Source organism: Sipha flava, unplaced genomic scaffold, assembly GCF_003268045.1.
Source record: "Sipha flava isolate LNK unplaced genomic scaffold, YSA_version1 36_pilon_pilon, whole genome shotgun sequence".
Lineage (NCBI taxonomy): Eukaryota > Metazoa > Arthropoda > Insecta > Hemiptera > Aphididae > Sipha > Sipha flava.
The window spans coordinates 1356161-1375110 of NW_020273076.1; the positions used below are offsets into that span (position 1 = coordinate 1356161).

At 26.6% G+C, this 18950-nt stretch overlaps 1 protein-coding gene across 7 annotated transcripts in view; it reads right to left on the reverse strand.

The window, feature by feature from the left end:
* The window catches only part of LOC112687940 (Kv channel-interacting protein 2-like), a 325918-nt gene that overhangs the window by 140977 nt on the left and 165991 nt on the right, over nt 1-18950 (reverse strand). The window contains exons 1-3 of one of the 7 annotated variants that reach the window (XM_025560940.1): nt 8046-8199; nt 7713-7913; nt 4848-5004 (exon numbers count right to left, since the gene is read on the reverse strand). The exons of 2 other annotated variants lie outside the window; for them this stretch is intronic. In XM_025560940.1, the coding sequence (XP_025416725.1) occupies nt 4848-4872 (25 nt within the window). In that variant the 5' untranslated portion in view covers nt 4873-5004; nt 7713-7913; nt 8046-8199. 4 more of the 7 variants (XM_025560942.1, XM_025560938.1, XM_025560941.1 and 1 more) reach the window with 4 other exon arrangements.

The window sequence follows — 18950 nt, forward strand, 5'->3', positions numbered from 1 at the left end:
TTTATCAGATAATCAATTTATTAAAAATTATGTTATTTGTATAATTTATAAAATTAAAGACACATTTTAAACACTAAGATATTGCAATTATGCAGCTATTATTCCTTATTAAACTATAGTGAATCAAAACAAAGGAGTCGTATTTAATTAAACTTAAAATCCATAGTAAAATGTCTAATAAAATTTATTTTGGATTCAATAAAACGCGTAAGACTCGTACGCATACGCGTATTGAAAAATTACAATTCCTTTTGTGTTACGCATGAATAACTATAATTATTAATGGAACTTAATTATGTATAAGCACTAATTAATAGCATATCTATAGAAAATTAATAACATTTTTGGAAAATAGCAACGATGAGTAGTTTGTTGATTGAAATCACCAAGGTGGAAAATCAAATAAAATTAAACGCAAAACTAAAATCAAAGTATAAAATTCGGCTGTGTACATTTTTTAGGTAACGTCGTTTGTTTCTCAACGGATATATAAACTGATACTTGCACACAATTGAAATCATAATACTAGTGATTCTCGTGCGATTTAATATTGTCTTATAGTAACCACACGGATAGTTTCGTGATATCTACTACACGAGACCTGTATAATAATGCTATAAACACTGCTGAAACATTGTTCTCAGTACAAACACATGCGTTCTGGTACGTAAGAATACGTAACAATTAAGGTGATAAAACACCATCAGCTGATGGAAAATAAAATTAGCTTATTGGTTCGAAAAGCGATTAAATAAAATTGAATCATAACCAACCGTGGCTTGGATTCAAGGCATAGGCTTTGCATTTGGTGTGCTAGGTGTGCCCTGGCACCCACAGAAATATTGTAAATGGGACCCAACAATTAATGTTTAAGAGTAAGAGGCCTCTAATCTGACAGATGTTACTCAATAAGACACTATTCAAATTAAATGTAATTTATTCTAAAATATTTGATAAAAAATAAATGATATTTCGTAATAGAATAAATAAAACTAAATATTCTAAATTTCGTAAAAAACGTATTATGATAATTTAACAGCTACAATAGACTACAAAAGTAAAAACATAATAATTAGGGCTAATATACCACAATGTTAAATAAAATTAAAGTTATGTTTATTTAATTGTTTATACATTATAATTTATTAAATATACCAACAAATTTTGTTAAGATAGAGCCCAAAAGTATTGTAGGCACATCCTGAAATATAGGTTTGCGCACCTATAGGCTCAATAGGATTCAAAACACTGGAAAGAAAACGTCATTTTTCAAGATAGGTGATTCAGATTTTATGCTCAGAATTAAGATTTGAATTTTAGCTGCAATATATTTAAGATAATTATAAATTTGGTTATATAAATTATTCTATTTGAAATTGTGTAATATAACACGTGATATAAATTGAATAAACTATAGTAACAAATATCAATAAACCCTTTTTGTGAAGCCGAAAAGTTATAGAGAAAGGATTTTTGGCACGGAATATTTTGATTAAACATTATAGATAGAACTTTTTTATCGAAAAAACATTCATAACATCCTGTAATAAAAAAACTTTGTACGAAATAGTGGTGTCAACCTGAATTCAGAATACTATGTTAAAAATACTAGTAAATAACCAATTTAATAATACGTGTTCATCAGCTGATATTAAGAAATATTACAGAAATTACAAATTTTTCGTCAAAAGACTCATTTGAATTATAGAAATAATTTTTACATTCGTACCAATGCAATTGATTTACAAATGACCTACGTAGAAAATATAAACTCATAATATTTTAAATTATTATTTAATGATAGATAAAATTTAATTTAGACAAAAATATTGTTAAAATGTACTGATTATATTTTCATATAAATATTTTGTACCATACACTTTTCTAGAAATATATAATGAATAAATATTAATAAACTTAGGCAAGTAATATTTTTTTACATATACAGATTTTCTGTAAAATATTTTTGTCTAAATAACAATACAAGTACTAAAATTATGAGTATTTGCAATTTGAATAATCTAGTATAATATTCTAAGTTAACCTTTTATTTTTAAAATAGACTAAAATTTAATATTCTGTGTATAAAATTTATTTAAATGTTAATTTAAGCTGTACAAACTTTCAGTTTCATTAAATAATTTCTTTGGTCTTCAATATATTAATTTACTTTTTAGTTTTAAAAATACACAATCAAATGTGTAGCTACTTAACATGACATAAAAAGTCGATTTTAATGCAATAAGAAAAAAAAAGTTTTTTGGATTTAAGCCCATTGTTAATAACCCATGATTAAAAAATTCCTCAGATGTAAGGTATTTAAAACGGTAGGTAGTAGGTTAAATTTTTATTTAATTTTGTAACAAGAAATAAACAAGAAAATCATCATGATTTATATATATACTACAACCTTTGTTATAAGTAATATTTCAGAATAAAAAAAAAGTCTTAAAAAGAAATTTTATCTAGATATTTTTGGGTTTTTGATTCGTTGATAACAAGAAACAACTATTATGGTAAAGTATTATTTACATGTGTTTATTTACATTATTCTCCTTTTTACTTTTAAAAACTTATTCTTTGTTAAATGTATTTAATATGAACTCCTTTAATGTACTAATATAAGTAGTAAATATTTACAGTATAGTTAAAAAATCTGTTTTTTTTTTTTTTTTTTTTTTATTAGCTTTTTGTTATACATTGATAGCTCAACAATTATTACAGTTATACAGTTATATGCAATTTAAAAACAATTCATTCACGATAATTTTTACAAATTCAAAAAGGGAAAACAGTCTCCAAAATAAAGGATATTATTTTATTATTAACTAATTTTGAATTGGAGTTGAAAATGAAGAGATTAAGGAAGATGGTCAGGGATTTTAATAACTTTATCAAAGTTACGCGTTTGGTGTGCAATGGACATTCGGAAAGAACGTGAGAAAAGTCACAAGAGTTTTTTGTGAGATGTAAAGTGCATAATAGAGAATCGTTTAAGCCCAGTTTATTGGAGTGGTTAAATAAAAGTGTCTGTTCTACACGTAATTGAATAAGTTCAACAATAGTAGATCTGGATATAAATTAAATGAAACCAGTTAGGGATGAAATTTTTATGCCTGGTGGAAAATTTCACTTGGAGATTTTCATAATAGGAGGTCCAGAGGTTTTTAATATGGCGACCTATAGATAGAGTAAAATCCGTACGAAAAAGTTAAATAATCATATGATAGATTAAGGTAGACTTGGGTTTGGTTAAATTATCGGCAACCTTATTTCCGTAAAATAAAATATGAGTGGGAGACCAAAGAAATTGTATGGTATATTTTTTTTGCGGGGTTTGAGGCTGAGTTGTTTGATGAAAAATTCAGTTAGTAACAGAGATAAACAGATGATTTTCAATTGCTGATCCATCCAAACAATTATTAGTTATCACTGGATCACTGGATTATAGGTACGATTATAAAATGTACTGATTCAGATATATTTAATGCTATATAATAAAATATTGCTATGATTTTTATAAAGATATAGAGTTTTATATCAGATTATAAAATAATATCAGATTGAATTCATAAGAATGTTATAAACTCAAGAAAATATTTTACAGTATTATATTTAATATACCTAATTCGCATCATTCGTAATCTAAAAATGGTCACACAATTTTAGCAACCAGGTGATATCGGTATTTAATGTAAATTACATCTTAACTACTTTTTATAGAAACACTCATAGTATTTCAAATTTTTTCCCTTAGTTTACAGATTAGGTAGTTTGAACAAAGAAGTATATGTTATGAGTACTATACTATCAGAATACAAAATAAATTGTTCTTCTAAAAAATAATATTACGAATCCGAAATACAGTCAACTGTATAGTAATACTCTATAGTTAAAAATATAGTAGAATTTAAACCTTATTCTTCGAACTTATATTCGCAAAACCCTTGGTAAAACTATTTTATAAGAATACCATTCAAAGACCTATACATGTTAATCTTTAAATAGAAGCTTTAAAAAACATCTCATCCCTTATTTTTACTGATGCTCCTGGGTATAGTGGTCATAGGGTACAATTATTGATGTAATAACGGTGGATGTTGATTATTAAAATAATATAAATTGAAAATATTCGTGAAAATAATTTATTTTATCATATTTTAAACTTTAAACTTCAGTAAAAAAATGGCAGAGTGATCTGATTATTTATTACTAAAAAAGGCTAGGATTTACCTAGCACAAGATTTTCAATTTATAGAATATAAAATAATTGTTTAATTTAAATAATATTCTAATTCATCTTGCTAGACAGCATTTTATATTTTCAAGTTTTTCCTTATTATCGGAAAATATTCTGTCCAAGCTACATTTTAAGTATAATTTCTGATTTAATCCGATAATATAAGACACTTTTTATATAAATAAAATAATTTAAAAATAATTATATAACCTATACAAATTCCTCATTATACTCAAAAATTCAGAATTCAGATAATTTACAAATCTATAACTCTAATTAATCACACTAATACACAGAATTAAAAAAATACAAAATAATTACAAATAAAATGTCATGAATTATATAATAGTAAATTATAGATGAGCCTAACGCCAACAAACAAAACAAACAAACAATGAATATGGTTTCGAGTTAAATTGTGTACTTCCAACTATATTACTTATGTAATTTATCTATTACAATATGAAGTAAATTGTCACGGTTAGTACCAAAATGATACTAGGTAGTGTAGTATTACCAATTAAAACATGTAACACATGTATAATTAATTAATATTTGTATAAATTATTTTATACACATAAAAATTATTATTATTCTTATAGCTTACCTTTTTTTTTGCTTCCAAACATCATATTTTTGCCGTGAATATGAAAACCCTGTTCTCCTTAAGACTGCCAACCAAACATTTTTGTTTCTTTTATTGGAATTATATATACATTTTCACTGAAATTCTATGTATTATATCACTTGTGACTTATAAAACCCTATAAAATCGTAAGTTCTTTACTGGACAGGTCTTTCAATTAAAAGGAGAAAGCTAAGCTTTTCAAAAGTTGTATCGTTTTACATTAGTAGTTAAATTTATAATTTAGATTTTTTTCTGTGTTTAAATTTGTATCTGTTTTCGAAGTTTGACAGAATAATTTTAATTGATTTCTATTTCATCCATGATTAAATCAATACAAAATTCCTATTGTTCGGATCCCCCCCCCATTAATGAAAACGTGCCAAATCTATATAAGTTGAATGTATTATATTGGAAACTCAATTATTTATCTAACGATTTTAGCTTAACGAGTTTTGTGCATAACAATATCCATGAATATTAAGGTCCGTACGATAAAACATTTAAAAATCTAAATAATACAAAGAATTATTAAGAAAACATTTACAAGTTTCCTAAATTAAATACCTATACAAATATACTAAATAAATACTAAACAAACACCTATATTACATGATTTTATCATACAACAAATTTGATAACATAAGGTATACATAATCTACCACGGTTATTGAATGCATGATGAATGTTATTCAGATAATGCATTTTAACCAATAAATATAAGTCCAATTTAATTTTATTTTATGATTTAGATTATCATGTTTTTAATGAACTTTGTGTTTATAAAGGTTTTGAGATTAAATAATTAACAAATGAGCTCTTTAAAGTTTTCTTTCAATGTATATTACACCAGTTACTTGGTCGACAGTGACTAACCATAATTTATATTATAAATATTTTAAGGTATCCTTGAAAATTAATTCGTGAGATTTATCGAATAACCACACTACCTCAATTCGTGGAATAAAAAGTCAAAGATTGTTGAACTTTTGAACGCTTCCGGTGATGAAAAACTTCCTCGTAATGAAGTCAACATCGCTGATGCATTAAAAATATTAAACGAATAAACGATGCCAACATTTCTGGGAACATTTTTGAAATACATTTTTACTAATACCGTTTTATTATATGTAAGAAAAATAAATTGAGAAAATACGAATCCACTAAACATTTCAACTAGATTTAGTTCTTTTAACATAAAATGTATGACTATTTACATTATTTACACTATAAAGCGAAATCAGTCGAACCTTTGCACTCAAATGTGAACAAAAACGATAGTAACATAATATAGTAGATGGTAGAATGAAAGAATGTACATTATATAGAAGAGTCCTATGTTATACAGTAAGTTTAAATTTGGTTATAGATATTATGTTCTTACAAGAATAAAAGTTTTAAAAATTATGAGGTATCTATTGAATATGTCCAAAAATTATTTTTTAGTATTTTGAATATAAATGATATTTTAAGACTGTTAAAACTGTTAATTTGGAAAAAAAAAACTTAAATTATAAAATATATTTAAATAGATGCTTTAAAATATTTATTTATACGAGTGTTAAAATAAATAGTAACATTTTATAGGGGTTAAAATATTTGGAATACAATATATTTTATATTTTAATAAAATTAGGTTAACTAAAATAATTTTAAAGTTGAATACAAGTTAATTATATTGAAGTATCTCACAACGGTTACATATAAAAATAAATATATACAAGTTATTAATTTATATCATTAACAATAATTGTTGACCTTATTATTTCATTTGATGTTGATTTATAATTTATGCAAAAAAAACAGTTTATGTATGAATGCAAAATAATATTTATTTACCAAATAGGTACATACTTGAAAAATGTTCTGAAAGTAATATTAAAATACTATTATATAAGTGTATTCATTCAAATACGTCAAATTACTAATTTCCAGTACAGATAAGTTTCTATAAATATAATTTCTATATAGCGAAAGGATTATTCAGCATAAAATAAATGTAAATATTAACTGAATAACCATTTAAATATGGATAGATTGATGTAGATTGTGAAAATAAATTAAAAATACCGACTAAGTTCTTCCCTTGACTTTTGCTTTTACACAGTGCTATTTGATATATTAGTATTTTTTATTTTCATTTCAGGAATAAATCGCTGATTCGACAAAAACGAAAAACATAAAGTTGGTTACACACTACAGGTTTTAGACGCTTTCGTATGCGTTTTAAAAATGCAGCGTTTAAACACCATAAGATAAAACTATATAGTTTGCACACATGCATACACACTATCGCGGAACCGTAAGCGTTTTTAAAACGCTAAAACGTCTAAAACGCTTAGTTTATAACCAGCTTAAACTACTGCTACAATCACTTTTAACAATATAAGAAATTATGAATAATAATTCAAACTTCGAAAACAGTACTTTTAAAACATATCATCATGATATTATCATATCATGCGTAAGTAAAAAAAAAAAAAACACATTACACTTTTTATACAATCAACTTTTGGTCTGGATGATTATTATTAATTTTTGTGTTAATATCAATATTATGATTATCATGGACACGTGCACGGTGAAATATATTCTATATCTTGAACTCTTGAGTATACGATTTAAATGGGGATACAGATGAAGTAGGCGTGTGTTGGGGGGAGAAACACGAGATTCACATGCTCGGGGACTTATACGATTGTTATCATAACGACGGCTGATGGAAAGAAACGATAATCATCGGATGCGTCAAAAACATTTATTTCGACAAGTAAATGTTTCGAGGAGAAAAAACATCGATCGCGTACATACAACGAAATTGTTGTGGTACCGATCGTAAGGATTTACCTAGTGGTTACGGGTGGCGTCGAGCGCGGTAATCGTAGTGGGGCGGCAAATGGTGACCACGGCGAATCGTGCGACAGACATTTTCCGGACAGTTCTCAGGTGCGATCTTAAGATTTATTATGCATTTTTTTTTTCCAATCGACAAGCACTCGCAGACGGTGTGCGACGGAATCGAAAGTAGTTAACAGAGGGGTCAGTGGACTGAAAATGAGAAGGGAAGGGTTGAACGTAGAAGCGAAAAAATAACAAATAAAATTAATAATAATAATAATAATAATAATCCAAAACCAATAGATGTAATCTAAACGATAATGATTCGAATATTGCACGTACGTTCGAATAAACGCGTTTCCGAGGGAAACTGTTAAAACAAAAATACCGATAACACGACGACGACGGTTGAAAGTTTGACGATGACCGACTGCCTACCGCGGTTACGGAGCGACCACAGCGACGGGATGCGAGCGCGCAAACTGCCTGGACGGCGGCAGCAGCGACGAGCTTGTCCCCCGACCGAGCCTTCGGTGTGACGGGTGACGACGGGAGCGACCGAACCCCGGCGGATGGCCACGAACGCCCGTGGTGTAATCAAATGAAATATGTCATATGCGTGTGCGTGTTCGTGTGCGTGTGCATGTACGTGTACGTGTCAGCGTGCGTGCGTGTGTGTGTGTGTGTGTGTGTGTGAGATGACAACGATTTTGTAATTTTTCGTCAAAAAACACACCGATACGAACTTAGTCATTATCGCATTATAATTGACTTTGAGTTTTTAATCCCCATTCATATTGCATTCGAGGGTTTTTACGTTTTTGTACATTTTCCCTATAGTTCTATTAATAGGTACAATTTTCCCGTGCTAAGAAGAATGCGGAATGGTCATTTTTTTATTTCATACCAAAGAACCTCTTCTTCTAAAACCAAAATATTATTACTGAGTATTAGCAGGATTTAAAGTGGCAAAAAAGGGCTTGGGACACTAATCCATATATCATTCTCAGCGTTCCATATAGTGTCATACAATTACTAGGTTATTAATTATAAATAGGTATATATATGTATATAAATGTATGTTATGAGGTGTTGTAAGTGAACAATTTCCTCCACAAACTATTAATATACTTCAAAAATGTATAAACTTGTAAGTTATTTACTCATTATTTTAAATAACTGATTTTAAGTATGTGTTAATAAAATAAATTAAAAAACGTATTTATAATTAATATTATATTAATTAAATTAATATTAATTAATAATATATAATTACGTAATTATATATTGCTATATAATTTATAATTTATATTTGTTATTCGTTACATAGTTTTGTTTGTAGAATACTGTTTAACATCAAGTGACATCAAAAAAATTGAGAAGCCAATTAATCAACTGTTTTATTGTGTATGATTATTTTTATCAAACAGTTGAGTGTCTCAGTAAACTTTTAGGAGAAATATTAAAAAAGATGCTTTATAAGTGGCGTGAGGGGTCCTCTTGCGTCCCACCACTTTAAACGCTGAGTGTAGGTACATATCTATATATATATATATATAAATAAGAGTATCAACATCATAGTAGTTATAAATGTTATAATTTATAATAAATTGTGTATAATACAATATATAATAATAATAATTATAATAAACCAAACACCTCATGTTACGTTTTCTTAATCACGGAGTATAAATTATTATTTTGAAACTGAAACTTGTTTTCGAATATAAGATTTCTGTATTTTAGTTTATTCTATTTTTATAAACACTTATGTTAAAATCGAACGACATTCGAAAAACGGATGTTTATGGTACGTATAATACTACGACTCATATAAACAAATCAAATAATTAGTATTTATCAGTATTTTTTTTAAAGTTTTAAATATTTTACTACGTTAACATGTTATTTTAGTTTTTTAGCATAAAAAAATTGATAATTACATCTATAAGTTAAATAAACTATGATCACATTTTCTTGATGTATTGACAAAGTTAATAAACCTACATTTTTATTCGAAATTTTTTAAAAGTATAATTCGAGCTCCTTAAACAATTTTGCATATAATTTGAATTAATTAATTGTTAAACAGTGACTTTAATTATATTTTAGATTTTAATATACCAAATATATCAAGTGTAAAATTCAACCAAAATTATTTAAGTTCAAATATATTGTATAAATGTACTAGTGTTCGTTACGCACATTTCTACACGAGGAAAATAATATGTCGAGACCATTATAATTTATACAACAAAGAAATTAATTCCCCAGTGCCCGAAACCAAACACAAACATAATTAAGTATTTTATGTGATATATTTTCTTCTTTTTCCACTTAAAAAAAAAACATATGAAATATAATTTGTTCGTTTTAATTAGCAAAATATTATTATTTAAAATAAAAATGATTCGATCGAATGTTAAACAAAAAATTGTAAGTTTACATTAATGAATAATGTCTGTTATAATAAGGTAATATTATCAATAAAATTGTTAATTATCGTAATAAGAAATAATAATACTGCCGTATCTTCTACGCATTCTTCTTGCCGTATCTACTGTTTTAAATGTTATTTAACCAATGTTATCACACTTACTTATTATTCATTAGCAATAGATTGTAAATACATTTTCCTTTAATAATAATAAAAAAAAAGTTAACTACAGTTGAATTATTAGTCGGTCGAATAACTTTTTAAATGTTTGATTTTAACTGATTTTAAACATTAAGTATATGATATCATGGAAAAAACGTAATTTTATTAAATAAATGACACTTTTTTGTATTTGTATTCGATAAAAATAAAACGTAAAACGGGGTGACTCTGAACAGATTTTGAACTATTTTGCAAATTAATCAAAATATTGAAAGAACAATTATAAAATAAAAATATTTATATTCTTTATATGAATTAAAATAAAATATTAAAGAAATAAATAATAAATAAATAAAAACCAAACTTTTTTAAAAAGTTGAACTTTATTCGAAGTCACCCGCAAAATAGGATGACTTTGAATACTAATTATTTTTAGTGGAAAATCAGTTTTTTCAACTCATTATTTCGGGTGCCACTGAACTAAAGTTTTCATTTTTAAAAAGTACTACTAGGTACCTAGATACCATTATGGTCATTATTTATTATTCCTATTTAAAATAAGTATATGTTTAATTTATTGTTTTAATATCATTATTTCAAAATATAATTATAATAAAATAAAATAAAAACATATATAATTAGCTGAGTTAAACAATAAAAACAAAAACATAATAATTAACTTTGTTTAACCATTAAAAAATAACATAAATAATTTGAATGTATGTACATTATTTAATTAAAGTTACTTGTATCAATGTGGCCGGCACATTCAAATTTTTCCCTTTTAGTTTCATTACTACTTTTTGTTTTAGATTTCTTAAGTCAGATAAGATTTTTACAAAAGTGTCAGTCCATTTTGATGCTTCAAGATCTTCACTTAATTCATCTTCTTCGGGTAAATTTGGTAGTTTATCAAAAGGAAGAATTCCGGTAGCTCTGAAGCTAGAATTAATATTATTACTAATACTATTTTTTAAGCTCTCGATCGTTTTTTTCAACAGTTAGAAAATTTACATTTCGGAATGGGACCAGAATTTGAATTTTTTAAATCATCTAAGGTTTTTCTCCAACTCCTTTTCATTGCTCTAAAAACAACGACATCTAATGGTTAGTATAAATGCGTCGAGTTTGTTAGCAGTGAATTAAATTTAATGTTGTTTATCTCACAATGTTTTATGATTTCTAAAGAAATATAGCTTACAAGATTATCTCCGATGATTACTTTAGGACCTTTTAAATGTCTACATGATGAAAAAAAACACGACAAAAACCGATTCTTAAAAAATGGCATATGAAACCATCCGCTATCGTTTCTATTATAACTAGCTCTTTCAATACCTCCTTCTTATTTCGGATACAAGCTTTTGGCTTTATATACAGTCTAAGGGGGCAGGATATTACCGTCAAACGATATATAAAATACAACGGGAACACTTGTCTTAGATGCATCTTTGACAACTTCGGACTGTTTCGTACATCTTCAAACAACTATAAGATTTTTCTCAGATCATCAATAAAATTAGTCTCATCGTAGTTAAAAATATGAGGCAGAAGGATATCAGATAAATTATTTAAGATATATCAAAATATGTATTTAATATTCATTTGGATACTGCTGTTCGAACACGCTTAATATTTTTTCCGATTCGCAATTAAGTTCGCTAAGAAATGAATCTACTCAATTCTTGCCAGGCAAGTTGTTTTTATATTTTTTTTCCTTATCTGTCCTAATACGATTTGACTATTTACTGAATATCTCTACATTTCAATGGGAAACCCCATTCACCACATTTAATTAATCCAAGTACAAGATTTTTTTCTTCGTTACAATCAAAAACAATCTGTTCTCCTGGATTTTTAATTTTTTTACTATTATCAAGTGCTTTTACGTAGTTACAAATTTTCTTTTTTGGTGCACCAAACTTCTCCGAAGCTTTAGAAACACCCATTACTTTCCTACGAACAGCATCTACGGCTTGTTACAGCATTATTTGATTATAACGTTGATAATTGCGGCCACCAACCTTTTTTATGTATTTTCTACCCATGTTTGAAGTCACCTAAAGTATGACTTGTTTTTAAAACTTTAATTTAACCACTTCACTTTTAATAAAATAATTTACAGTATATACTTATAATATTCAACAGAAAATTGGGAATAGATTACAAGAAATTGCATTCAGTTATTTTCATTTTACGGATTTTCACAGTTATTATCAGTTGGATAATTTAAAAATACCAAAATAGAAACTTTATAATATACCTTCATAAGTGAATGTATTATAATGCATGGAGGATAATACATATAATATTGGTTGGAAAGGATTTCTGTTAACAGTTCATTATAATTGAAAAGATATTTAATAGAAAAGCATGTTTCTGCAATCAATTTTTATTAAGAAAATCAATCGAAATTCAAAAGTCACCCCGTTTTACGGTAATGATTAAAAATTTGCATCATTCAATTTTATATTAAACACTATAATGTACTAACTGAAAATCAGGCAATAGCACCTTGTTTATACATCAGTTTATTTTCAGCTATAGTAATAGTTTAAAATTCTTGGACTTTATTTGTTGCCTATTTTTGTTTATTATGTGGTTATTGTATTGACAGATAGAAATCTATCCAAGTCAGAGCGAAGAGGCTGTGAATAATTTAAAGTACACTTGGCAAGAAAACTTATTTTTATTACTGTTTGGAAACAAATTCTTTTTGGATCAGCCACTAAGGTTAGATTGTAAAATTTAAAAATTTAAATAATAATAACTATAATAGGAATTTATTAACTTTTTTTTCATTAATAATAAATTATAAGTATTTAATGATGATATTACTCGTAAAAAGAAATTCGAAGAAATCTCAAAAATCTTTATAGCAATAATATCGCTGCCAATTCTTATAATTATATCTATATATCTATATATATATATCTTATCTTATATAATATTAAAATTAATACGAAACAACAATCGGATTTAAATTAACTGCTCGTATATAATATTATGACATTTAGTGGAATCTAAAATCAAAGATTTATTAAAAATTAATAAGCTTTTTAGTTAGTTAATCCTGGTTACTAGGTTAATTTATTTACGTGAGCCAAAAACACTATGTATATATACACATAATATATAACACATATGTTTTTGCAGATTAGTTTTAAAACTTGTTAAAGTAAAATGTAATTTTCAGTTAATATACTACGAAGCTCTCAAAAGGGATCGAATAAACTTTCAGACTTAATCAGTACTGCAACTACAAAATAGGAGGCCCGTGTGTGGTAATTATATTAGGCCCCTTCCTAAGATTTATTTTTGTTGTACGTCTTATTTATAAGTATAATTTTTTTTAGGTTTTAAAACACGTTTCACATCAGTTAGTGTATGATATATGTATATTATACATTGTATATATATCAAATAAATTACCTACAACTGTTGTATATTATATTTCCCTACATATCAATGTAGTAAATTAATTTAAGTAGTTTAGGTAGGTATGTTGTATGCCTACTCAAATACTCAATGGACTCATTGTCAAATAAATATTATATTACTCTAAAATATTATAACATCTTTACCTGTATTTTAAAAATATTTTTTTTTTTATTATAAAATAATAATATAATAATATTAAATAATTGTGTGTTTGTTAAGTATAGTTTATTTTAGTTTGAGACTAAGGGGTCCCCCAAATGTATGTAAGCCTAGGGGTCGTTGTGTGAGGTACACTCTGTACATCCGGATTTTGTGGCACTGGACTTAATAGCATACAAGGTATTCGCTATTATTGTTAGAATATAAACCCAAAAGTGAACGTAACATTTCTTCTGAATTGTATGAAGTGCAAGATTTTCGTTGATATTTTTCACTTGTGTAACGTAACGTGACTGGTAAAAAAAAAAAAAAAAAAACTGGAACATGTTCACGTTTAAATAAATTATTAAATTGTACTGCTGTACAGAATCAATATTTATATGTTATAGTTGATTAACTAAAGTGACATTTTCAATCTAAAATATGGAAGAAAAAACTATTCAAAACAATATCTGTCGGTCCAAGTATGTCTAATTTACACTCTATAAGTATGTAGAACAAGTAAATTAAATCAAGTTTAAAATATTACATCATTCAAAATACGGTTATTTTTATCAGTAGTTAATAAACCACTGTCATTGACCATTGTAAAATAAGCAATGGTTTATTAGATATTTTTATTTTTTTGTTTTACAATAAAAATTTTACGAATAAAATATTATACGCTGGCAGATAGGACACAAATATTTTTGTTCTATATTGTTTCAATCTCGATGGATTAAAATGAAATATAAATAATAATAGTTCATGTTTTGCTGTTACATCATTAGTACAGAATAATTGCAGTCGTGCGTGTTCATTTTTACAGTAATTTTCAGTCGTTTTCAGTCATTGCATGTCTCAGTTATTTACAAAACATAATTTGTCATTGTATTAAATTAATTGTTTATATTTAATTGTTTCAGATTATATTCTTAAATCAATATTTAACACGTTATAAAAAATATAAAGTAGAACATTTTAGTGATAATTATAATTATAAATATAATTTATAAAGATAAAAATAATTTTCGTTTATAATAATGTTTTCTTGTAATTTAAATTGTTCCAAATTTAGATATTTTGCTGTTTTTATACACACTTCTAACATAAATTTAAAAAGTTTTACTACTAACTCATTTTGTTGGCAATTACATTACACAATAATATTTATGCATAAAAAATATTTATCTATATATATTTATCTATATATATTATATATTCTAATAAATTAAAACTTTATAAAATTACAATGCTATATAAATTAATAGAGTTGGAGAAGATGTCAGTGACTAATAGCTGCTCATTGTTCTTTTGCTGTTGTATTCATCATATTATTTATGTACACTTAATGGATGCTATGTTAGTTGGATTTATTTTAAAAAAAAATTATTAATATTATTATTATTTGTATAAATTATTTTTACGAAATAAAAGAAAATATAACAATAATAATAATAATAATAATAATAATAATCTGATTGGTTAGAGCTATGATTATAAAATGTTCGAATAATGGTGGTTTGTTTTTTCTACTTGATGAAAAAAAAATGATTAAATTATGGTATAAATGTATGATTTAATATTATATAAGATATAAGAAATTTAAATACATTATTTAACACTCTATAAACATCTATAAACGTTTATAAAATGTTAACAAATCAAATTGTTGTATGCTTCTCACACTCCATATAAATTATAAAAATATATTAATTACCACAGCTAATATGGTTTTCTCAAGTTTTGAGTGTTTAGCTACACTAGCTTTACCAAAATTTTGTAAAATGTACTATTTAGAACATTTTTTGAAAGTTTAAAAGTATATTCTTAAAAAATTGTTTACTTTATTTTCAGATTTAAAGATTTAAATGTGGATACATATTGGTATATGTAGTGTAGGTTACTTTAATTTTTTTATTTTGTTACGATTAGTATTATGATAAAAATAAAACATTTTCAGTGAATTTTCATGTAACTAAAACATAAAATATAAATTTAATTTTTAATTCAATATTGTTTGAAAATGATTATTATTATAAATCTTGACCAATATTAGAAAAAACTAGAGTTTTGAACATATATCACGTAATTGTGATTTATCAGTTGGTACTTGATTCCCATTACTTATAATACAATTACCCAGATCATTATTATTAATCCCTTAACAGCCCAACGACAGTCAAAGTATTATTGGTATTATGGTGTGACCTAATGCATTTTAACGTAACTTAATAATAATATTACTTGTGAATTATCACGTAATCGTAATCGAATAAAAGTATATGGATATAACGACTTCTAGGATGACTGTATGATTATTGTGACAGTTCAATATTAAGCTTATTATTGTCAATACATCAATAGTATAATAAGGGAAATAGAAGAGCCCAAGGCATGCCGGATAACTTCAGCAGTTATACAACGTTGTATACTAACAATATTAACAATAGTATAATATTATCCTTCACAAAACAAACTTTGAGTGTTCAGTGGAGGAATAATGTTAAGCTGAGATGAAAAAAGAAAAGTAAAACGAGAAGACAAAACTTTGGAACAGATGTTGTTCTTATTAAAAGTTGCACGTAAACTATGACAATCACACGGATAAATTTATTTTCCTAACATTACGTTCGCCAGAATTCTTCTATGACCTTTTCGGCCACAAGTGAATTATCGAAATTCGCATTAAAAACATTTTAGTGAGTACAATAGTTAACGTAGGTTTTTTTCGACGAGAGAATGTTTCATAAGAATTCGTTTAAATTGATACACTTCAAAGCTTAGTTAATAAAACTTTCATGAAGTAAAACATTTTGAGGTTGATTGCAACTCCTTAACTCCCTCCCCTTTTTTATGCGTGCCCCATTAGATGAATAACACTCATCTGATGAATAGTTATAATTAGTTATAGATATTGAGAGAACACTTGGGTTTATAACTAGTGTCTTTTTTTTATACAATTACTTTTATAAATAATCAAACTTCTTTTAATTTTTTTGTACGATTTTCATTCGATAAAAAATTAGACTTACAAGAAAATAAATTATGTTTTTCTTATTTTCTTATTTCTTTTGCTAAAAATGTCGAAAAGTGTTCAACAAGTGTGATTATTACAGTATTATGACTTTTCATAAATAAAGCATTTTTTTTTTTTTTTTGTTTAGAATTCTGTTGTTTATTCATACTTGAAAATGTAATACAAGCCATTTGATGTATACTATTTATTACAACTAATATTAAAATATCAAATTTTAAGCCAAAGAGTTTTTATTAGTATTTGTTTTTTGTTTTGTAAAGATCCCTATTTTGTATTAGAAAAGCATTATTTTAATAAGTTTTAATAAAATCGTTTTACAGTGTTAAAATCTCCAAAAATTAGTGTATCTGAAACATCGTAATCGATTTTTAAATTCGATTATTTCTTTTATATGTTACGCCAAATTCATGAAATCAGCAAATTCACAAAGACGGCGTAACATATATACAAACAATATACATCTTAGGATTGTATTACTGGTATAATGTTTAAGAGGACGGAAACGGATAAAACGACCGATAGGAAGCGTTATTAGGTGTTTTTACACAGCGCAAGCACACGACGTACGCACACAGAGTCATAGTTGTTATTGCGCGATTAACAAAAGGGTCTAAAAATAATCAACATGCGGGCGAGTATTTTATTGTTTTATGAACTGTCTTAGAATGCGGATAATGAAAAAATAATATATTGGTGATTATAGTAATATTACCACAATAGTCAATATTCGTATGATTTTCGCGCCCGCTTATGAACTAATTGATTAAGATTACTATTTCTTATTATGTGTACACAAATAATTATACTAAAATAATGTCTTTACTAATTGTATAATAGGTGTTTTCACCCTAAAGTTACATTAAAAGGCATTTTCATTGGTTTTCCGTAAACATGTTTTTACTAGTCATAATAACAGGTGTAGCGTCCTCTTGAGACTACCTCTAAATAATTTGACTAGAAAAATGGTAACGAAATAATAGCTCAAATTTTCTTTTTCATAGACACGTACGTACTATTATTAACTATTATTTTTATTTTTTTACTTCACCAGGATAAGTATTTGATCCGATAATGTTTGATAAAAATCTATTCCAAAATATAACATTGGTTCGATCCGTTTTATATTCTATGTGTACTTCTATCGGTTATAAGTGTTAGTGTAAGGACGGTGTGAGGAAAGAGCTAAAGTTACTATTGGTCACATTTAAGGATTAAGTGTGTTAAAACAGACGGTAAAAGTATTATATACCCGGTGGGCGATATAAAAAACTTTAATCCAACCCCCCGAATGCAGGAATATAATGCATTCGTCTTGGTAAACCTTTACACGGAACCGTTCGAGCCGTGTTTCATTTTGTATACGTAAATCAGCCACCACCTGAATCGTTTCCCGGTCATAGGGTGAATACGAAGGACAAACACTCGGTATTCGCTGCAGTGAGCTGTTCATTCCGTTTATCGTCGAGGACAGCTCATTATGCGCGTTTGTTTACGTATACAATAAATTCCGTCTCGGAATCGTTCGCGAAAACAAAAATGGATTTCGCGATAGAAACATATGAACTTGATAAAACGGTATATTCAAAACTAACTTAACACGGAATTGCTTTATAAATTATCGTAGAGGTAGAGTACAGTGTCACTGATTTTAATATTTTCCTTGATCAATGATAGTAGGTACCAATAAATATTATATTATATCGTCCCGTCGATGTTTACATATTAATAAAGGACGACTCTGACTCGCGTACAGCGTAAGTTAGGAATATGTCGACGACGCTATAAACTGGCGCTGATACTAAAATTAACACTACATTCGATTGAAAATTGACACCAGATGGACGGATATTATATGATAATATATATGTGCATCGTAGATCAATGTTCAACAGTAAGGCATTGCACAATGTTTGTCGGGCGTACGCATTTGACTCATCATTCTTTGTGTCACGCGCTAAATGATTTCAGTTGTATTCTCATAAATATTTCGTTCGTTCCATTACTATCTGATTAAACGAAGTCGCTCTGA